Source organism: Cavia porcellus, unplaced genomic scaffold, assembly GCF_034190915.1.
Source record: "Cavia porcellus strain 051 isolate PalLab524CR breed Dunkin Hartley unplaced genomic scaffold, mCavPor4.1 scaffold_18, whole genome shotgun sequence".
Lineage (NCBI taxonomy): Eukaryota > Metazoa > Chordata > Mammalia > Rodentia > Caviidae > Cavia > Cavia porcellus.
The window spans coordinates 40,402,570-40,426,457 of NW_026947501.1; the positions used below are offsets into that span (position 1 = coordinate 40,402,570).

Consider the following 23,888-nt stretch of genomic DNA (forward strand, 5'->3'; position numbering starts at 1 on the left):
ACTTCACAGTGTCACAGGCTGGTCTTGGGCTCACTTACTCACACCCACCCTGATGCTCTTTCAGAGCAGACCAGGGTGCTCTACTGCATCCCACAGGCTCCTGCTCCATCTGTGGCTGGAAATTTACCTGGCCGGTCAGCTCCATGGTGGTTACCTGGGGCCTGCACATTTCTCCCCTGGTGTGGGAGGTATGTGATGGTGGGGCGGCGGGGGGGGGGGGTTTGATCAGCTCAGAGAGTGAGATAGAATCTTGAATTTGCATTTAGTGAATTATAAGCATTTTAGGGAAATTCATTAATCTTTTCCTATGCCAAAGATTTTGCAACTGGAAGTTAAAGCATGTGTAGCAATTTACTATAAATTGGGGAGTAAATAAAGTAGCATTTGAGATCCTGAGCATAGAATCTAGGAATGTACCAAATTCTTAGTAATTTCTTGTATCTTGTTCAGATTCAGTTTAATAATGGTAACAATAACAGTCACCACCAAAAAGAAGTACTAAAAGATAAAAACAAATAAAATTAATTTCTTGCTTATACTCTTTAAAGTTTTCTAGCCTTGGAAAAGCAGTCCTGTTGGCCCTTAGGCCACCATCTGTGTGGCCTTTTTGGGGTGTGGTTGTGACTCAGGCTCCTTGTCTACTTGTCTCCTGTAACATTTTTCTTAGGGTGACTGCTGGTTTCCATTATTCTGTTGTCACTCATTTTAATTTTATGTGTTATATACCCCATGACATACATTGCTATTTTTTGAGCAGATAGTCAGTGAACAATTAAAGAGCTTTGAATAATAAGGAAATTTTAATGCATTTATCCTTGCAGCTACCATGGTAGATGTGACTTAAAAGTTTTGGCTCTCGTTTTTCTCTGTGCCTGGAGAACAGGCACCAGTGTTCCCTGTAACGTGGAAGCACCTCTGGGGCTCCTTTATGTCTTACACACACCCCACATTTCCTTCTAAGGCTCATTTCTCTGAGCAGACTTTTAGATTGAACGTTGTTTCTCAGTAGTTTTAATCTTCTGTTTCTTCTCCTTCTTCCTCCCCTGCCCTTCCCTCCCCACCCCTTTCTCCCTCACTTAGTGCTTCTTTCACATGTGCTCTCCCCAGCCCATCCTTCCCTCATGTGTCTTTCTGTCTTTGTGTTTATCCTTTTCCAGTGTGTGCTGTTACTGCACAGGGATGGTGGGCTGCTCTTCACAGTGAAGATTCCAGTATCACATTCATTAAATTATCCATGTCTTTGGAACTCTTAATACATGGAACAAACTAAGGTGAGACCAGTGAGGCATTTTCCTTGGGTACAAAACTGAAGAAGGTGCCCACATCTCTGTCACTGTATGATTAACTTTAATGCAATCAAAGTTGTGCAAAGACCACCTCATAGGAAAAAATCAAAATTGTAGGTGAAAACATGATCTTCCTTATGAACAAATAAATGTCATAGGGATGGTGGCATTATGATGTTGTTAAGGTTATTTGGTTTGTGATTTTGATTGTGTTTTTGCCACCAGGACCTGGGTTGATAGCAGCATTACAAGTGTGTCCTGAAAGATCATTACAGCCCAAGACACTTGATTTCTGTAATGTGGAGAATGGCTTGTGTGCTGTGCTTGGTTGGGGAAGGGATGTGTACAAAGGTTAATTCTAATGACTGCAACAGCATTGGATCACATTAGGAGGATGACGGAAATGATGTTTCACAAGTGTTTTGTGTGAGCCCTTTTGCAGTATAAAATGAAAATAATGGACACATTAAATGCTGAGAGCTTCCTGAGATATCTGTGTCAGTTCTGCTGGTGTTGAATTAGGTCACAATGTTGTAAGCAAAATATTGCAATAGTTTGAAAGAGGCTGAACAATGTTGCTGGGCACTTGCAGTGCATGAAGCTGACCAAAAGAGGGCAGCACACGCACACTTCTGTAGGTGGAGGCTTCAGGATCCTCCTGTGCAGGGGACTGAGATCCCACAAATGAAAGGATCCCCAAGGGGAAATTTCCTTAGAGTGTAATATACGTTAAGTTAACATTCGAAAACCTAAATATTGATCTATTAAAGTTAGTTTGACTCTGGGGCACGAATCTCTCTCTCTCTCTTTCCTTTTATTTTTATCATAATAACCAATCCTTCTCTGCCTCCAACATGGATTTCTCTTCATCTCTTTGCTTTGTACAATGTGTTGCCTTTGGGGTCTCAATCTACTTTCATCTGTTTCCTCTCGCTTTGTCCTTCAGAATTGTTCCTCATAGCTTAGTGCAGGTCCCTGATCCCCAAATCCCTCCTGTCCCTCTGGGTTAGGACACCATCTGCTGTGGTCGTGGGGCATCTCAAAATTCTAACCTGCTCCCTTCCATGTCCTCAGTCCTCCCGCCACCCCTTGCTGCTTCCCTGCAGCTACCCTGGACTCACAACATATGCTGTCAAATTCTCCAGGTGCACAGATTCAAACTGTGGAGCACTTATTGTGATTTTTATTTTACCTTTTTCTTACACAGCACATCCAGAAAGACAAGGAAGTTCATTCGTTTTGCCTTTAACATACAGTCACCATCTGCCTACTTTTCACACCAGCATTGTTGGGTCAAAGATGTGCACAAAGTAGACCTCAGAGTACCGTGTTTTTCTCTCTCTCTTCCGTGACACAGCTCCTTGCTGCTCTGCTGTTTTCCTCACTCTCTGTCCTGGGAACAGACCTCAGCTGCAACTTGTTGTTCTGATTCTTCAGCCTCTTCCTCTCAAAGAGAGCAGGCTCTGCTGTGCTGCTCCCCTGACAGCAGTGCAGGAGGGCAGCTGGGCCTCCCCAGGGAGGGAGGTTTGTGTTAGAGGCTGTAGAACTATGGTGGAGCATGTGTTTCTTGCCAACAGTAATAAACTCCAGCATCCTCAGCCTCCACCCTGCAGATTGTGAGTGTGAAATCTGTCCCTGACCCGCTGCCACTGAACCTGTCTGAGATACGAGAATATCAGTTGGAAACCTCATAAATCACACCCCTTGGAGCCTGGCCTGGCTTGTGTACCATCCAATGCAAATAGGTGTCTCTATCACTATGAAGGAGGCTGTGACTGGCCCTGCAGGAGATGGAGGCTGGCTCTCCAGGGGAGACTGACAGAGAGAGTGGGGTTGGGGTCATCACAACATCTCTAGTAGATCCGAAAATGATGAAAGAGAAGTGCAATGTCAGGAGCCAACATCATGAGCCTTTTTGTTAGATTTCTGTATTTTCTCTTTATTAAGTGAAATTAATATTTTTATCTTAATCTACAATGAAAAATTTTCAAATTTGAAGTTGTGTCCAAGATTCCTAATCACAAGGATCCCTCTAGAATTCATGTGAGCCTCCCTGTCTTTCTTTATGGCATTCTTCATCAGAGGCCAGGTTCTCAGTCATCTGGGAATTTTCTTTACTCCCTGATCTAACCTCACACACCCATGCTTCAAGTCAGGGCTGCACATCTCACATATGGACAGAAGTCAGCCCTGCAGCAGTGGAATCCAGAAACTCATCTTGACAACCCATCCCCCTCCTCATCTCCCTGTGTCCTTACCAGTGATCCAGAGCAGTAGCAGCCCCAGGAATTGAAGAGGGAGCCTCATTTTGAGAAATTGAACTGAAGAGTCCTGATCAGTCAAGGCCAAGTTAGAGCCAGCTTTTATTTGAGACTTGCTTGGGAAGTTCGTTCCTGAGGACAAAATGCAAATTCCCTAGTGGGTGCAGTGGTGCAGAAAGAGTGAACAGCATGGTGGGAGGCTTCTCATGTGAGCCCAGTGGTATAAAATATCCTCTGCATTTGGCTGAAACAATAGAGCTACAGTCCATGCTGTGTGCCGCAGGGGGTACAAGGATCCCTCTGAAAATCTGCATCTGCAGCAGGGGCACAGTGTTCAGGGCTCTGCCCAACCCAGACAGGACTGCCGTCCCCAATATATGGATGTTTGTGCAGATCAGTCTCTGTGAGGGAGGTCTCATGCCTCTTAGACTCCTGGAAGTGAATGAAGCAATTCTCATCTCATGAGAACTCATTTTTAGTCCTTTCTACTGTTAACAGAGTGTAACAGAGTTGTTAAGCCCTTTTGATGTCACTATTTGAACTCTCATCATCTTAGAAACAAGTAGTAGATATAAGCTTTTCTTTGACCTAGAAGTTAAATGAGATAGGAGCATCAAAATCAAATCATGATACAGGGAAAAATAGCTGTCTTCTGGTTGGAGATCAGTAGCTGTTGAATGTAAGAAGTAAAAAAAAAAATAAACCTTATATATAGCATGTGAAATTCTTTGTCACTAGAATTTGAAATTTGTAAATACCTGGTCAAGCTTGTTCTCTTGCATATATGTATATGCTGACGCAAACACACACAAAAAAAACCCCCCACACACACATACACACACATCCTCCAGTTGTATTTCTTAGGCAAAAAATTCTCTTGGTTTTATACAAAATGAATGAGAAATAATTGATGCTACTTTTTTTCTGAATGATCACAATGCAACATTTTCATAGCTACTCTTTGTTTTAATAGATATTGGGCACCCACGGTCCATAATTTAAAGAGAGATTCTAAATATCAGAATGGCATGATTGAGTCCAGTGTATTAACATCTCAGGGCAGTTTGAACCAGTGGCTGACATGGTCCTGGAGTTTATCAATGTGGTCACTGTTGAAAGGCATTTAACTTGAAACTTCCTCCAAAGCTTTTAGAGAGTAAATCCAAGCTGTCTTTCATGTAATTTTTTATGGCAGCTCAAGAGCTGCAGAGTGCCTCTCACACATTTGGGAAAGTGTGTTTGTAAAAAAATTAAGTAAAGGAGGATTCTGTAATGTGTGATTTTGTCCATAAAATACTCTCTGGATGTGCTTATCACCTTCTATGTATGTGTGGTGGGGGTGGGTGGGTGTTAAACCTAGAACGTTCACTGAGCTACATCACGAGTCCTGTGTATTTCTCTGATTTAGAGACTGGGTCTCATAGTAGTATTCAGTTGCCCAGTTTCTGCTCCACCTGGGAATCCTCCTGCCTCAGCCTCAGTGTGCAGGGATGACAGTCATTCACTATCTGTCTTGGGTGGCTTTGTTTTCTGAATGTGTGGGTTCTCTCCAAACAATCTGAGAAGTTGAAACCTTCCCTTGTTGGACTTGTCTGGATTCTTAAGGCCTTGTTCCTCATCTGTCTCACATGCATCAGTAGTAAATGAAATGAAATAAAATAAATTTCAGCTCATTGGGGCAGTCAGATAACAAAGTTCTAAAGTTTAACACAGATGGAGAAGAGACCACGAGTTGTTAGCATCGGACTGAGACACATTGAGGTGTTGTACTAAAATGTTAAAAAACTAAAATAGTTAGTTAAAAGATAGTTATTAGCAGTATTGTCATTCTATGCTGTGCTTGTTACCCTAGTAACTACTAAGCAACAACCACATAGTTATAGATTAACTGACCGGGTTGTCATGCTGTTCAGTATGCATCATTACCTTAGTAACCTGTTTGTTGTGTCAACCTTTGTTCCCTTTGTAAGAGACAAATGATGCTGTGTCAACCACTCTTCCCTTTATGAGAGACAAATGTTCCTGGATTGACAGACCAAGGGCTATGAATTAGCTAACCACCCACCGTGAAATGCCTCTGAGCTCAAGCGAAGGGGAACAAAGGCCCAGCTTGTTTCTCTTTCTCATCACTATGTATTTAATGATCAATGATGTAATCATAAATGAACTATAAAATGAACTATAAAAATGTGTCAAAATTCTAAGTCAGTTGCACAGCTTTGCAAACTCCATCTGCATTGTGCTGCTGGGTACCAGCTTAAATAAAGCACTCTTTTACAGATGTCTTGCCCCCCTCATTGTGATTAATATATTGGGGGCCTTGTTTTGGGATACAAGAGTCAGCTTTCATATTCTTGTCCTTGTAAATCAGGACATTTTAAAAATCACACGCAGTTTGGCTGTGCTATGTTGAAGTATCCCAGCATCTTAGGTGAGACTCACATCAGAGTATAAGAATTTATGGTAATATTTCTTAACTAAGATAATAATCATAGCAATAAACTCCTGAAAGCAAAAGTAAAGGTGGCATCATTTTGATTAAATCAAATAATAAAGCACAAATTGAATTGTGTGTGGGTTTGTGCTTGATTATAAAGATGACTTGAATGATTTACAGTGTGTTTAAAAATTACTGAGATGTCAATTTTACACAGCTGATTAGTTTTATTTTTCCTTAGTTTACTTCATTTTTCAAATAATAACAAGTTTATAATTGATTTCCTCAGTATCTTCTCCTAAGTACCAAATCAGAAGTATGGGAAATGTCCTTTTCTGTCTGATATTTTCATTGATACTAAATTTATCTATTTGAATTTTAGTACCTAGAATCTCTCACTTTGTAATCTATGGCCCTTTACATGGCAGCTGTGAGCATTCTGGAGGATTTTGCATGGTTGTGTCCCCCTCCAGATAGGTTTTCAGGTGGGCACCTCCTCAAGAAGGCTTTCTGAACCACTTTCAAGGTTAAAAAACTCCCAATCCTTCTGAAGCAGACTTTGTTGAAATACAGATATATTGGCCGTATTGATCTACATCCATTACTTCCAAGAAATCTTATTTGTTTTTAATCTCGTCTTTTCCCAGTGTACTTAGATCTCTCTTTTCAGTTCACAGCCGCTGTGGGAAGGGTAATTTCTACTGTCCCTTTGCTGTTTACTTCACTCAGAGAGAGCCTTTCTGAGCCAGCTTAGTTTAGGGCGCCCAGGAGGCCATGCAGAGTGAGTTCTGGCCCAGGCTGCTGCTGCAGAGCCCACCATGCCCAGGTGGAGAGTGGAGCTCCGGTTTGCTGTGCTCCTCAGTACTTTCCAGATGAAGGTGACAGCAGCTCAGGCAGGTTCAGTGACAAACAATAAAAACTGGGTCCCAAATTTGTCCCTTTCTTGTGTCTTTCCCCCCTTCTCTCCTGCCTCTTTCTCCCTGCTTTCTTTCTTTGCTTATCGTCTCATTCTCTTTTGTTGGTTCTCTCTTTTGTTTGTTTTCTGTACGCTGTTGGAGCAGAGTATGAGCCATCCTGAGAAAGTCTCAATACTTGGCAGTGAAATATTGTGAGGTACCAGACAGCAGAGTGGACACTAAGCGCTCAGTGCTGCAGCGCCTGGTGGGAGGTGGCCACATGAGACACTTGAGGAGAGGGAAAAGGTCATCCTCATGCTTTCTCAGAGCTGAAGGAGTTAGCCACTCCCTTTGTGGAGGACACTGCCCTGTGTATAGACCAGTGAACCCATCACCTGTGGCAGGCTGAGGGGCCTGGTTCTGGTTATTGTGAGAGTAAGACCAAGTGGAAGATTCTTCATTTCCTCTGCTGCCCCTTTCAGTGTAGGTGTCAGTGGTGAGTTTGTTTCCTCTGCTTTGTGACACATTTGCAGATGTGCCCTGAGCTGCACCTTGGCTCCATCCCTGAGAGCACAGAATGGAAAATTTTGCATGGCTCTGCACCTACCTGGCCAGCAGGCTGCAAAGCTAGGTGCATGGCAGCAACTCCATGTGCACACATGCATACACACACACACACACACACACACACACACGTCCTTTCCTGGCCCTGATCAGAGGCTAAGACAGCAGAGCTCACCTGTCAACCGAATCATCTGTTTGTGCAGGAAATACTCCTGTCCTGAGCAGGAATTTACCACTGTCCTTACATAAGTACTAATTCAATATTAGAAAACCCAGAAATCTATTTCTCTCATCTAATGGTCTCATCAAGTGTATTTTAGAGCTTGTTTCATTTGCTCTGCCTGGCTTTGTGATTTTCTTTTTTTTTTAATAAAGGATTTTATTTAAAGAGAAAAAAGGAAAACAGAAAAAAGGGTACAAGTAATACAGAATTTCAAAAAACAGATTGTAAGAAATCACTAGTTGATAGATTACATATTGTCAACTTAGAAGTTGCTGTTCAAGTTACAAAATTAAGCATACAAAGTGGACATTTAAACAGTGAGACTGCAAACAGCTCTGATCAATGATCCAACAAAAACTTAGTAATATGGTTATCTGTTTTATACACTTAAACATAATGTGGTTATATCCTTTAGAGCACTTTCTTTTCCTCTCTTTTTTATAATAACAACTACACATTTTAGGTTTTATTACTCCTACAGTTCTTATTAATTTGTTTGAAGAGAATAAAATCAAATGTGACAGAGCGAAATGGAGTCAGTTAAAACAAGAATAGACATAGTATATGGTGTAAAAACAAAATACAAGGTGTTCCTCCCTTCTTCCATCTGTGTCTGCTTGAGGGGTGCTTAGTATCTCTTTTATTAATCTTCTTACATCTTGCTTTACGTGGCTAAATATTTCACATTTGAACTCGTCTATGAGGCCCTGAATATGTCTCTTTATGTCTACTGGCACCGTGTGTGATACTGCATGTTTGTCATTCTTATTTCCCTTAGCATTTACCCTTCCTGGATCAGTGTTCTCAGCGTTGGGACCTGGGGACTTTTTGTTGTTGCTTCCTCTTCCCATATTTTTTACTTCTTCCAGGAGGCCCCAGTTTCTTTCTTTGTTGGTTACAATTCTTCTGAAATGCACTTGTTAGATGACCCTTCCTACTGCTGTGTGCTAGTGAGTTGCACATGGGGACAGCATATGCTGGCCCTTGCCCTCCGGGTCATTCAAGCTCCTGTGGCCTGCACTGTATTACTTTGCACTGCCTCACCTCCCGGTCAGTCAAGCTGCTGTAGCCTGCACTGTATTACTTTGTGCTGCCTCTCCCTAGGTCAGTCAAGCTGCTGTGGCCTGAACTGCGTATTACTTTGCACCGCCTCCCCTCTGGGTCAGTCAAACTTCTGAGGCTTCACTGGGTTAGTGTGGTTAGTGTGCACCACCACTGTAGGGACTTGATTTTGGATAACTTATTGGGTCTCAGCCAGATCATGTGACCCAAGCCTAACTCACTCCACCAATGTTGTTCAGGAAGAAAACAACTGACTGAAGTCACTGCTGTCCCTTGTACTTGCCAGTCCTGCCCAGCCCCAGAATGTCAACTGCTGGAGCTCCCCTTTTTATTCAATGGCTCCACTCCCATCACTCACCACAGGTTGATGTACGCACCCTGTCTACTCAGCTCTCTGTTCAGCTCACCAACCTCCAAACTCAATGTAAGTTCGCCTCCAGTGAGTCAAAGCAGTGGGACCTTGGACGGCTCAGCAAGTCGTGGTGGGACCCTGGATGTTTGGTAAGTCGCCCACTGCAGCGGGAACACCGAACCTTTAGCTTTTCCAATAATAGCACCGGAATTGTATGTTTGGTTCGTTCTTCTCACCTTAATTTCTTCTTGGGACAAGAGAATTCATCTCCTACTCTTTGGGGCTCCCAACACTGTATTTATGTTTAATTCTAAGTTGACTATCTCAGGGAGCATCTGTAGCCAGTTGTTATCTATCTGCCATCTTTGCTCCTTCCCCTCAATCAAAACTTTTTTAAGAAAAAAATTTCTCTTGACTTTATATAAATGAATAAGGAATAATATATTATGCTACTCTTCTTTGTGTAATCATAAATCATCTTTCTCATTCCTATTTTTATAACAGATACAGAGCAGCATGGTCCATAGTTTAAAGGGACATTCTAAATATTAGAATGGCACTATTGAATCTGGTTTTTAATGTCCCAGTGTAAAAAAAATCAGTGGCTGATATTTTCTGGACTTATGTAAGATGGTCACTGTGGAAAGAGGGTCGCTTTCAGACTTTTCCTAAAACCATGAGAAAATGAAGCCATACTGATACCAGTCTGTAAGTACATGGTATGCTGTATGACAGCCCAAGAGCTGCAGTGTATCCTTAAATATCTGAGAAAGTGAGTTTATGGGAAAATAAGCGAATAAGGATTTTGTAATGTGTGCTTTTATTGTAAATAAAAGGATCTCTAGATGTGCTCATCATCATCATCATCATCATCATCATCATCATCATCTCTCTCTCTCTCTCTTTCTCTGTGTGTGTGTTGTGTGTGTGTGTGTGTGTGTGTGTGTGTGTTTGTGCATTCGGGCTTAACCCTGGGACACTCACCAGTCTGTTTCATTTCCCAGATTTTGAGACTGCATCTCACTGTGCTGTTCACTCGCCCAGCTTCATCTCCAACTGTCTATTCTCCTGCTCAGCCACCACTGTGTTGTGGTTACAAGTGTGCACCATGTATGTTGGATGATTTTACCTTCTGAGTGTGTGTGTTATTTCTGAATACTTCAAGAGGTGGAAAAGTTCACTTATTGGACCTGTCTGGACTCTTAAGGCCCTGTTCCTCATCTGTCTCACAGGGTATCAGCAGTAAGTGAAACAGATGAAAATAATTTCATCTCATCCAAATCCTGTGTTGTGTATTTGGGGGAAAAGCAATTGAGAAAAAGTCTAAGTGGCATCCATTTCGGGAGCAAGGATTCCATTGTTACAGGCTGAGTCTCTATTGGAAGACAGTGCAAAGTTCTCTTCCCCAGTAGGAGAAACCACCCCGACATCACAATTACTGCTCATCAGAGCAACTTTCTGTGAGTAACACTGTGGATCTAAGAAACATTTCTAGCAGCTGTCATTTCCAGGTGAACTACTTTGATGTTAGATAATGTGTTCCCCCATAAGCTTCCTGGCCCAGTGATTAATCTCCATAAGGGCACTGCTTTCAAAAGGATTGGAAGGAAGATTTTAAAAAATGCTTAGTTTAGCTAGGGAAGTAGGTGTCCTGTTGAAGACAAGTGGAGAAGGGGAAAATGATTGTGCCTTAGGTAAGAAGTATGCAGTTCCTGGGCGGTGGTGAATATACTGTCCTAGTTATCTCCACATGGAGATGTTAACTATAAGTCTGAATACATGTTAACATATTTATGTGTGTATTATAAATATTTATGTACAGAAATGTATCCATATATAAGTATTTATATATTAACTTGTATTTATATACACACATGAGTGAATACACACCTATAAATGTGTACACATAGCTATATATAAAAGCATATGTGTACATACTCACTTATGAAGTTAATTAGAATTGTTCGTAGGGAAGTGAGTCCTTTGAAATCTATTTTGCTTTGGAACTTTTGAGTCAGGATGTTCATTTGTAGTTCAGGCTGGCCTTGAGTTCACTGTGTAGCCCAGGCTAGCATCCACAGGTCAGCCACTCATCCTGGTTCCGTCAGAAACTGCTCACTCACTGCAAGACAGCTTAGAGTCTGGGGTCTCTCTTCAGCTCAGTGAATGTGGGTCTGGAAGAGATTTCACTGTTGCCATCATCAGCTTCTACATTGAAGATATGGCACATAATGACTGTCAAGAATGTTGTAGTGATTCTCCATATGTCACTCACCCTGGAGGACAAACTCATTTTAGTGTCTGTCCTGCTGTTTGCTGACAATGTGACACAGGAGTTGCACTCTCTTTGTCTACATAAAGAGTCTGTCCCATTCCTCCTGATAAGAAAGGTGACAGCGTTCAGCAGAAAATTAAATGATTGGTGTCCCTTACATCCTTTATTATGGAAGAGTCTTACAGGAAAACTCAGTATAGACATTCACATTACTTTTTTATTTGTACAGTAAGACTTTGTATGCAATTATGTCTTGAATATTCAAAAACCATCATTTTACAGTTCTGGAGGTCAGAAGTACAGCTCAGTCCTTAGTGTGATAGAGCCAGGATGCTGTCAGGATGAACTCACTCTGGAAGATCTAGAAGGGAATCTGTGGTTCTTCAGCTCCTAGAGGTGTGCCTGAGACTGTGTCCCTCACCTTTCCATCTGCCAGAATTTTATCTCCCGGCCCCTCTCTAGGCTGCTCCTGTGCGTGCTTCCTCCTTGTGTGCTTTCCATATGTCAGCACTGAAGATCCTCAGTTCACAGGAATTAAGGGTGTTTTTTTGTTCCCCAGATATTCTACTTCACAGTCAGTTAATTTCAAATTCCGTTCATTAAAAGAAGTCTGTTTCTGAAGAAGGAAAACTTGCAATGTGCTAACTAATTCCATTCATGCATCCACTTTCAAATGGAAATAAGCACTGACTGTTCTTTGAAGCATAGAGGCGATGAAGGTGAGTCTCATGGACCACTTGTAATTGTTGAAGTTCTGCACCGGATCTTCAAGTTGTCTCTGTATGAAGTGGCCTTTCTTTACTTGCTTGGTATGCAGGTGTTTACTGCTATAACAGACATGTTGAATGGTATCAGGTAAAGCACCTGGTGATGTGGGCGGTGCCATGCACAGATGTAATGGGGATTCACCAAGATGAGAGCTTCACCTACACTTGAGAAACCCACAGAATTATGAAAACAAGAATAATTGATATATATTCTACAAAGCTTAAAACAACCTTTTCTATAGAGCAAAACAACAGCTCAAATAGTTTGTAATGTTCCCATTACAGGAAAGCTGCATATGAACATCTGAATAGAGAGTTTATGCAAGGTGTAGGCAAGCAGTGAGTCTTAGGTGTGTTTGTGGTGAGTGAACAGAGTGCACCTGGGAATGTCTATGCGTGCTGGACCTGCTCTATAGACCAAATAGGTTTTTGAAGATGTGTGTGTGTGTGTGTGTGTGTGTGTGTGTGTGTGTGTATCAAAATCAATAGAAATATGTACTGAAATGTTTACTTTTCATAAACATAAATTTTAATACTACATAACTATCCTAAAAGGAAAAAAAGTCCCATGACTGTGGATATGCTCTAACACTGAGCTTCTTGGACCCGAGTGCAAAGAAAGTAAAGTATTATGTTATAGATTTCTCATTTGTGGAAGAATTCCTGTTCTTAAATCTGGCTCATTGTTTTTGTAGTGCAAAATTTTGAGGATCATGTTTCTCTCAGGGAATTGCATGGGAGTGTTAAGAACTGAGTTGAGTAATAGTCTTAACTATAATTTCATAGACAATGCAAAAGTAAGATCTATATGGTCTTTTGCTCTACAATTGGAGACAGTGCATACACAGTGTTAAATGGTGAGACTGGAATATGGACCTGAGCTCATGTGCAAAATCTCGTCAGTGGACACAGAGTGTGGTCTCCCAACAATGAGCCCTAATGTCACTTGATTTGTGGACTTCCTAAGCCTCGGGTGATGTGAAGGTCCTGAACCTGTCTGAGAGCTGATTAGAGCATTTCAAGAGCTGAAGTCTTCATTTGCTGGCAGAAAACTTAACAATCCTGATGCGTGAATGCTGGAGGGTATCTTTCTCTGGCCAGAGGTTTTCTTCCCAATGGAGGGGGCATGGAGGAGATCTCATTAGATGCAGTATGACATCCCCAGCTGTTCATCTTAGCCATCCTGTGTAAGTCAGGGAATTGTCCCCAATGCTGTGATTTTTCATTTGAATGTATGAATGATCCATCTCTCATATGAAACACAAAATAATCATAATAAAAATAATTTCACCCAAAATAAAGAAATACATGAAATCAGCTATGTTCTTAAAATTTTCAGTGATTTGTTTGTCTTGACTTATTGCCGTGGTCCCCAAGACCCAAGCCTGGTTGCCATCCTTGGCTGCCATGTTTCGAATCTGGTGCAGAACCCTGAACACTCCTCATGTCCCGATCCATGTCCACAGATTCAGAGGAAACTGGTCTGGTGATGGATGAAGATGGGAGCTTTCTTCTATCTGTTTCTTCTGTTTGTAGATGTTTAAGACTGAAGCCAGGCTCTCAGGATCCTAATGAAGCACTCTGCCACTGAGCTAAACCTGCAGTCTTGGAATTGGGACTTTTCTGAGCTCTGCAAAGAGTTCCTGTGTGGTCTGCCCTGCCTGCTCTCTACTGACTAACTGTACATCTTACCAGACCTCCTTTCTCCCAATGTCTATTCCCTAGGCCTGCTTTTTACCCATGGATTGCTGAATTATTCTCCTCCTCACTTCCTTGCCAGGTACCATTGCCCCTGCTAATCAGGCTCCCCATTGTGACTCCGACCCTGATGAGAGTGTGGTGGCTCTTTCACTTAGAAGGTGGTATCTGGAAGTGGAGCATTTAATCATGACCTTTGTGATCAGGTGCTGGATTGAGAGCAGGAGTATAAGCAGATATCGCAAGATCATTAGCCCACATTACACACTGGGTTTTGTGTAACATGGAGAATGGTTTGTGTGCTGTACTTGGCTGGGGCAGGGTTGTGTGTGAGGGTGGATTCTAATGACTAGAAGAGCATGTGAGGAAGATAACAGAAAGGATCTTGCACAAAAACTGTTCTGTGTGAGCCTGTTTTCAATAATTGGACAGATTAAATGTACAGAGCTTCCTCAGATATCTGTGCTTGGTAGAAAGACAGCCTGTTTGACAGATAGCATTAGGAAAACTGGTTACACACGTGAGAATATTCAGCCTAAACCTGTATTTCTCATCATACAGTAAAATATAATAAATATGAATCAAAAGCCTGGACTTTAATACAGAAGCACTTAATCTTCAGGTAGATAATAATATAGATAAACTTTTGAGGGCATGAGAATAGATAAAGCCTTTTTGAACTGGGGTTCTGTTCAACATCAAGAAACAACAAATTAAATTATATTAAGTTAAAATGCTTCTGTGTAGTTAATGATGCAGCTGAAAGAGTGAAAAAACAAAATGTAGAACGAGGAGAATTCTTTGCCCCATGCTCATTAGGAAGAAGATTAAAACTGACAACATGTAAAGAACTCTAAAAGAAACAGATCTCCTAAATAAGAGTCAATCACAAATGGGTAAATGAAAGGGCCAGAGAGTTTTTAGAAAAAGAATAATAAGTTTTTAGAAGAAGAACAATAAGTTATTAGAAGAAGAAGAATAAATGGTAAATATATAAAGAAATTTTCAGTATTACCAGCTCTGAGAAAAATGCAAATTAAAACAACAGTGAGGTTACATTTTCTCACAGGAAAAATGGCCACCCTATAGAAATCAAATAACACGAAATATTGGTGAGGCTGTGGGGAAAAATACACTCTTCTATTTGGTTGGTAGAGATGGAAACTAGTACAACCAGCATGGATCTCTATATGCAGAGCCTGCAAAAACCTAAAAATAGAAATTCAGCTTGACTCCACTCTTCTGGTTCTAGTTATCTTCCACAAAGGGTTCAGGACATCTAATTACAATGATTCATGCACAGCCATGTTCAGAGCAGCACAACTTATAAGCACTCAATATTGGATGCAGCTCATATGTCCATGGACAGATGCATGGATATGAAGAAATGTACTTACACAGTGGAGTACTTCTGAGCCCTAAAAATGACTGAGTCATTTGTACGAAAATGAATGCAGCTTGAGACCCTTATGTTAGATGAAATATATCAACACACAACCGTACATATCCCATTGTTTCTCTTAGATGTGAAATCCAAAGTATTAATAGATTAAATAGCAAAATAAGACAGATAATACAAAATAAGCTGCTAAATGCTCTTAAAATTGATAGGGAAACCAGAGAGACAGGGAAGAGAAGATAAAGGTGGCAAGAGGAATTAAAAATAATTAAAATGTGTTATGTACATAATGCCAACTACCCACACTGTACATAGAAGTACAGCAAGTGCACATTAATAAACATAACATATGACAATACAAGCTTAGACCTAAAAACATTCCACAAAGTGTTTAATGTTCTACCTATTAAATCACACACTTATTTTCTTGATCCTGGCCTGATGACCCGGTGGATAGGAGAGTGTCAGTGCTACCCAGGCGGAGGTTATACCAGGAAGCAGGAAAGGATGGCGACCAAATAAGGATCATTCAACTTCTCTCATGTCAACCCCAGTATGTGATGAGGCAGAGTCACAATTTAGATGCTCACCTTTGCCTTGCTACATTGATGAGAGAGATGTCACAGGACTGAAGTTTCTTTTAGCCAGGATCTTTAATCACCATGGAGTCAGTAAGACTAAGAGTCCTGCAAGAATCATCACTTCCCGATGATTCATGGAGTCTCAGGAGCTCACCATTGCCAGCCCTCAACTTTGCTCTTCTGAGACGCGGGAAGCTCTCCAGGAGCTGCAGACAGGCTGAGAGAACCATGCATGGTCACCATATACCCACTGGATTATCATGTGGTATAAAGAAAGTGCAATATCCATTATAAATCACAAGACATTTCATTTTAATAGTCATTTTAGGCTAAATTTATTGTGTGTCTTGTTTGGCTTTATCCATTTTCTTTAAAAAAATATCAGAAATTTGAGGACTCAAAGGAACCCCTGGAAGAGAGTTTCAGCCTTCTCCCTCTGTGTCAGAGGCCTCAGCAGAGCACAGGTCCTGGCTGCTCTGCTGTTTTCCTCACTCTCAGGCCCGGGCAGAGGCCTCAGCTGCAACTTATTGTTCTGATTCTTCAGCCTCTTCCTCTCATGCAGAGCAGCCTGTGCTGTGGGTCTCCCCAGGCAGGGAGCTTTGTGTTTGGTGCTCTAGCACTGTGGGATGAATATATAAATCTTGCACACAATAATAAACCCCAGCATCCTCAGCCTCCACCCTGCTGATATTCATTGTGAAATCTGTTCCTGACCCACTGCCACTGAACCTGTCTGGGGTCCAGAATAACTTTTTGGAAAACAGAAAAATTATACACTTTGGAGCCTGGCCTGTCTTGTGCACCACCCAATTCAAATAGGTGTTTCCATCACTATGTAGAAGGCTCTGAGTGAACCTGCAGGAGATGGAGGCCAGCTCTCCAGAGGCCACAGACACAGAGAGTGGGGTCTGGGTCGTGACAACATCTCCTGTGGATTCTAAAATGATGAAGGAGAAGTGAAATATCAGGAAGGAACTTTATGAGCCATTTTGATAGATTTCTGTTTTCTCATTATCAAGTGAAGTTAGTATCTTTATTTTAAAGTGCCTTGGAAAATTTTCAAATTTGAGATTATATCCAAGGTTTTTAATCACAAAGTTCCCTCTAGATTTCATCTGGGCATCCCTCTCTTTCTTTGAGGCAGTCTTCATGGGAGGTCAGGTCCTGAGTCCTTCAGGAATTTCCTTCCCTCACTGATCTAACCTCTCACTTCCATGCTTCAAGTCAGGGATGCACATCTCATGTATGTACTGAACTCAGCCAGGCAGCAGTGGGACCTCAAACTCACCCCCTCTCTCCATGCCCCTCCTCATCTCCTGGTGTTCTTACCAATGATCCAGAGCAGTAGCAGCCCCAGGAGCTGAAGAGGGAGCCTCATTATGAGAATTGGTACTGAAGAGTCCTAATCAGGTAAGGCAAAGCTAGAGCCAGCTTTTATGTGACACTTGCCAGGGAAGGTTATCCCCGGGGACAAAATACAAATTCCCTGGTGGGTGCAGTGGTGCAGAAAGAGTGAAGAGCATGGTGGGAGGCTTCTCATGTGAGCCCAGCGGTATAAAATCTCTTCTGTATTTGGAGGAAAACCATAGAGCTACAGTCCATGCTGTTTGCAGCAGTGGGTACAAGGAATCCTTGGAAAACCTGTGTCTCCATAAGGGACACAGTGGTCAGGGCTGTGCCCATCCCAGACAGGACTGTGGTCCCCAGGATACAGATATGTGTGCAGATCAGTCTCTGGGAGGGGAAGACTCATGTTTCTTAGCTTCTTGGAAGAGAAAAAGCAATTCTCACTTCATGACAACTCAGTTTTAGCGTTTTTTAGCATTAACAGCTTGTACCAGTGCTGTGAGGCCTTTTGATGTGACTGGTTGAACTCTCCTCTTCTTAGAAACAAGTATTAGAAATAATCTTTTCCTTGACCTAGAAATTAAATGTTCTAGGAGCATCAAAAACAAAAGAATATGATACAGAGAAAATTCTCTCTCTTCAAGTTGGAGACCACTGACTCTGTTGAAGGGAAGAGTTAAGAAAAATATGCCTTAAATGTAGATGTAAATTTTCTGTGAGTAGATCTTGAAATTGGTAAATATTTGGTCAATCCTGTTGTTTTCTAGATATATATATTCTGATGCACACACACACACACACACAGACACACACACACACACACACACAGACACGTTTTATTTCTTAGGCCAGGATTTCTCTTGGTTTTATACAAAATATTTGAGGAAAAATTGATGCTACTATTTTCTGAATGATCATAAAGGAACTTTTTCATATCTACTCTTTGTTTTAATAGATATTGGGCACGCATGGTCTATAAATTAAATCAATATTCTAAATACCAGAGTGGCATGATTGAATCCATTTTGGATTCAATTAAAACATGTCACAGTTTTAATGTCTCAGAATAATTTGAGCCAATGGCTGACATGGTCGTGGAGTTTATCAAGATTGTCACTTTGGAAGGGGGGTTAATTCAAAACTTCCTCCAAAGCTGTTAAAGAGTAAAGCCAAACTGTCATTAGTCTATAAGTTCATGTTATTTTTTATTACAGCCCAAGAGTTGCAGAGTGCCTCTCATATATTTTGGAAAGTGTTTTTTATGAAAAATTAATAAAGGATGATTCTATAATGAGTGCTTTTATTGTCCACAAAAAACTCTCTGCATGTGCTTATCACCCTCTATGTGTGTGTTTGTGTGTGTGTGTGTGTGTGGTGGGGGTGGACCAGATGTTAAACCGAGCATGTTCACACTGAGCTTAGTATCACCAGTCCTTTGTATTTCTCTGGTTTTGAAACTGGGTCTCATAGCAGTGTTCAGTTGACCAGTTTCTACTCCACCTGTCCATCCTCCTGCCTCAGCCTCAGTGTGCTGGGCTAACAATTGTTCACTATCTGACTTGTCTTCTGAATGTGTGGGTTCTGTCTAAACAGTTTGAGAAATTGAAATTTTCACTTGTTGGACTTTCCTCTACTCTTAACACCTTGATCTTCATCTGTCTCACATGAATCAGTAGTAAATGAAATGAAAGAAGATAAATTTCAGCTCATTGAAGCAGTCAGATAACAAAGTTCTAAAGTTTAACCCAGATGGGGAGGAGACCACGAGTTTTTTGCATCAGACTCAGACACATTGTGTCACCTTCTGTATTCTTGTCCTTGTAAATCAGGACGTTTAAAAAACCATATGCAGTTTGGCTGTACTATATTGAAGTATACAAGTATGTTAGGTGAGAGTCACATCAGAGTATAAGAATGTATAGAAGTATTTCATAACTAAGAAAATAATTGTAGCAATAATCTCCTGAAAGAAAAAGTAAAGATGGTATCATATAGATTAAATCAAACAACAAATCAGAAATTGAAATGTGAATAGTGTTTGTGACTTGGTTATTTGTTCCCCTATGGAAATAATGTGCTAACTGATTCCATTCATGCATCCATCTTCAATTGGAAATCAGCATTGACTGTTCTTTGTCAGACAGTGAAGAAGATAGTGAATTTTAAAGTTGCTTTTCTATGAAGTGGCCTTTCTTTGCTTGCTTAGTTTGTACCAGGAGAACAGATGTATTGAGAAGTAACTGGTAGAGCACCTGGAGATGTAAGCGGTGCTATGTACAGATGTAATGGGATGCACCAAGATGAGAGCTTCATCTCCAATTGAGATATCCACAGAATTACCGCACCAGGTACAACTCATGTACATTCTAAGAAATTAAAACACACATTTTCTCTAGAACAACACTGCAATATAAATAGTTTGTGATGTCCACATTGAAGGGAAGCTGCATATGAACATCTGAGACAGGCAGAGCATTTATGCAGGGTGCAGGCAGCAGTGAGTCTCAGGTGTGTTTGTGGTGACTGAACAGAGTGCACCCGGGAATGTCTACGGGTGCTGGACCTGCTTTACAGACCAAACAGGTTTTTGAAATCATATTTATACTTATGCAAAACTCAATAGAAATATATGTGTAAAGCATAAATTTTCATAAATGTAAAATTTACAGCTACAAAACTGTTCTAAAAAGAGAAAAGTTCTGTGACTGTGGATGTGCTCCAGCACCGAGCTTCTTAGACTTCAAAGAAAATAAGGTATTATGTTACACACTTCCCACCTGGGGAAAGTTCTTGTTATGTCTGGCTAACACTTTCTCTAGTACAAACGTTGAAGATCATTTGTCTCTTGGGAAATGTTATGGAAGTTTTAAGTACTGAGTACTATTCTCAGTTATAACTTCATGGAAAACTGAAATAGAGGATCCATATGACCTTGTACAAATGATGACAGTGAATCCACAGTGTTAACTGATGAGGCTGGAGTATGGCTGGAGCTCATGCACAAAATCTACTCAGTGGCCACAGAATGTGGCCTCCCATCAGTTAGCCTTGGTGATGTCACTGGAGCTGTTGACTCACCTTAGCTGTGGGTGTTTGTGAAGATCCCAGTACTGTCTGAGAGCTGAGTGGAGTCTTGCAATTTTGAGGTGTTTGTTTGCAACCACAAAACTTAATCGTCCTGAGGAGTGAAGGCTCGAGGGTGTCATTCTCTGCTCAGAGGTTTTCTTTCCTCTGGAGCAGGTGTGTAGGTCACTTCAGACCCAGGATAAGATCCCTGCAAATCAGGGAACTTTTCCCAATGCTGTGATTTTTCATTTCAAGGTAGTATTGATGTATATTTCATGTCAAACACAAAATAATGATGATAAAAACTCTTTCTCCTAAAAAATAAAGAAAAAATGCATATTGAATCAACTCTCTGCCTAAAGTATTCAGCAATTTCTCTTTGCCCTGACTTTCTCTCATGGTCCCTAATCTCATGGCTGGTTGCCATGTTTGGCTGCTGTGTTTGGTGTCTGGTGCAGGACTCTGAAAATTCCTCATGTTCAGATCTGCTGTGAGTTACACCTGCAGCCTGAAACTGGGCTTGAGCTCTGCACGTAGATCCAGTGTGATCTGCCCTGCCTACTCTCCATGTCTAACCATGTATATCAGCAGACCTACTTTTTCCCCACCACTTGTTTCCTGTGCCTGCTTTTTGGTGCATGGCTACTAATTCCGCACTGGGTGACATGATAAGAAGACAGTGAAAGATAAAGTACCAAAGTTATGTGATAATTTCATCTTATTAATCATTTTAGGCTAAGTTTATGTTTGTGCGTTTGTTTTGGTTTTATTCAGTTTCATAAAGGAACACAAGTTTCAAGGGCAAAAGAACCTGTGGAGACAGCTGCATGATTCTCCCAACTGTGTCAGAGGCTTCAGCAGAGCACAGGTCCTGGCTGTTCTGCTGCTTTCCTCACTCTCAGGGCCAAGCAGAGGCCTCAGCTGCAACTTGTTGTTCTGATTCTTCAACCTCTGCCTCTCTCATAGAGCAGTCTGTGCTGTGCTGCTCCCCAGACAGCAGTGCAGGAGGGCAGCTGTGCCTACCCAGGCAGGGAGGTTTGTGTTCAGGGCAGTAGCACTGTGGGAGGTTCATGTGTAGCTTGCAAACAGTAATACACCCCTGAGTCCTCAGCCTCCACCCTGCTGATTGTGAGTGTGAAATCTGTTCCTGACCCACTACCACTGAACCTGTCAGAGACCCACGAGTCTCTATTGGAAATCAGATAAAGCATGCGCCGTGGAGCTTGGTCTGGCTTCTGCACAAGCCAGTAAAAGTAAGTTTTTCCATTACTATGCAAGAGGCTCTGACTGGCCTTGCAGGAGATGGAGGCTGGCTCTCCAGGGGTGATGGACAGAGAGAGTGGGGTCTGGGTCATCACAACGTCTCCTGTGGATCCTGAAATGATGAGGGAGAAGCGTGAGATCACTTAAAAATATCTTGAGCTATTTTCATTGTTATTCCTTTTTTCATATATAGCAATCTATATTATTTTTATCATTTTGATTTCTATACAAAAGCATTCAATTTGAAGAATGGGGCCCTAGACAAGTAGCCATAAGGGAACCCATAGAGTTCACCTGCACCATCTGTGTCTTTTTTGTGTAAAATCATAGCAGTGGACTGAGGTCCTTGTACCCTAGGAAATCTCCTCACCCTGCAGACCAGATCCTTCCCTCTTCATGCTGCAAACCAGACCATGTCACTATGTTCTAAGCACATCTGGGCAGCAGGGGGTGTCCGGAGCATACCTCTCACTCCATCTCTCCCTAACCTCCAGGTGTCCTTACCAGGCAGGCAGAGCATCAGCAGCCCCAGGAGCTGAGCAGGGAGCCTCATGTTGAGAAGCTGAACTCAGAGTCCTGATCACCCAGGGTGAGGTGACAGCGGAGCTCTTATCTCAGGCTGGCCCAGGCAGTTCCTCTCTGAGGAGCAAGATGCAAATTCCCTGGTGGGTGCAGTGGTGTGGAAATAGTGAAGAGGCAGGCAGGGTCCTCTACTGTGAGGTGGTGGTAGAAACTCTCCTCTGTGTTTGGGAGGAACCCATAGAGAGAAAGTTCCTGCTGTCTGCAGTAGTGGGCATGAGGACTGCAGTGTGAAAGTCTGCACCTGTGACAGGAGCATGAGCACCATGTTCCTGTTGCCCAAGGCAGCACCCAGACTCTGGGAGATGCACATGTGTGATCAGATCATGGTCTAGGAGGAAAAGCCCATGGTGCTTGGCCTCCACCCTGGTTTTGAAGGAATTTGCACCTTACAGTGATCTTCAAAGATTTCCGCCACAGTAGGGTGGAGTGGGGCTGTAAGACTCAGGCCACTGCTGTTTCCATGTCAACTCTGTGAGGTTTACAAGTGTGTGAGAATATTCTTTCCTGAATGTGTTGGCTAAAGTGGATAAAAACAATCATGTTGAAAGAATTTATATGTTGTTTTCTGACATATGCCCAATAACCTTGTGCAAATCAAGTGGAAATTTTGAAGAAATTATGCCTTCTATATTGAATATAAAATTCTTGCTAAGTATGTTTTAAAATTTTGTGAATGATCTGTTGTGTTTATCTCCATTGAGATTTATTTGTGAAATTATTTACATTTAGTATAAAATCTAATACATGTACTTGTTTATCAAATATGTGTCTGTATGCAAATGTGTGGATGTGTCTATGCCACACTCACACTCAGATTAATAAAAATACTTCTTAAGGCAAAAATTCCTCTGAAGTGCTGTGCAGACGGAGGAGGTATAGCTTCATAGCTGTCTTTCTAAAGGGCCATGGAAGTCCTTGTCGTCATGTGTTTTATTGTCCTAGGGCTGTGAAGCCGCAGTGCTTGTGTGAAAAGGAGCCCGTGTGTGAGGACATCAGGGCGACCCCAGGCTTCTTCCTGTCTCTGTGCAGTGTGAATTAGTGAGCAGCTCAGGCCAGGATGATCCTGGGTGCTGTGCTGGGTCGGATCTGCTGCGGGATTTCAATTTCAGATTCCTTCCTCCAAGTCGGGAGCTAAGCCTGCTGTTGAAGACCTGAAGTTCGTGGTATTGTTAAAATGACAGTCAGCGAATTCTGGCTCATGCCCTCAGAACTGTGGAAACTTATTGGAAAAATAGATATTTCCTCTTGTTTGCTCTCATTTTAAATACAGCGCTCGAAATGTTTCTCCTGCCCTTCTCCTCCATCTCCTTCTTTGCCTTTTCCACTCCTGCCCTTGGGATTGAACCCATAATTTTCTCACTAATCTGTATCCCAGCTCCTTTGATTACTATTTTTTATCTTATGAGACAGAGTAAGCTTAAGTCACTAAGTTTGTCAGTTTAGGCCAGCACATGCCATCCTCTTGCCTCAGGCTCCCTGAATGCTGGGATGACAGGCTGTGTCATCCTGCTTGTGTCTTTGTCTTCTGAGTGTTTACATTCTCTGTAAACACTTGGAAAGGTTGGTGTGACTTTGTGTTTGACATTTCTAGGTTCTGTTTTGTTGTTTTTGCAATGTTATGTGTTTTGATTAGTACATGTTTGCAATGCATAACGATCGCATTTATTGTGTGGGGTAGGTACATGTACATGGCATACCTTAGTGTATTTCCCTTCGCCTCAATTTTAGATTCTATTCTTCATCTATCTAACCTGAATTAACAGCAGTGAGTAACATGACAGAAAAAAAAAAGGGTTGAGTTCATGGGAACAGGCACGGAGCAGGGCTTT

At 41.7% G+C, this 23,888-nt stretch overlaps 1 gene segment (V, D, J or C); it reads right to left on the reverse strand.

The window, feature by feature from the left end:
* Positions 1 to 21,257: 21,257 nt before the first annotated feature.
* Positions 21,258 to 22,134, reverse strand: LOC134471427 (immunoglobulin kappa variable 2-29-like). The segment is given in 2 exon segments: positions 21,258 to 21,589; positions 21,982 to 22,134. Coding segments are annotated over 2 exon segments (381 nt in total).
* Between the last annotated feature and the right edge of the window lie 1,754 nt (positions 22,135 to 23,888).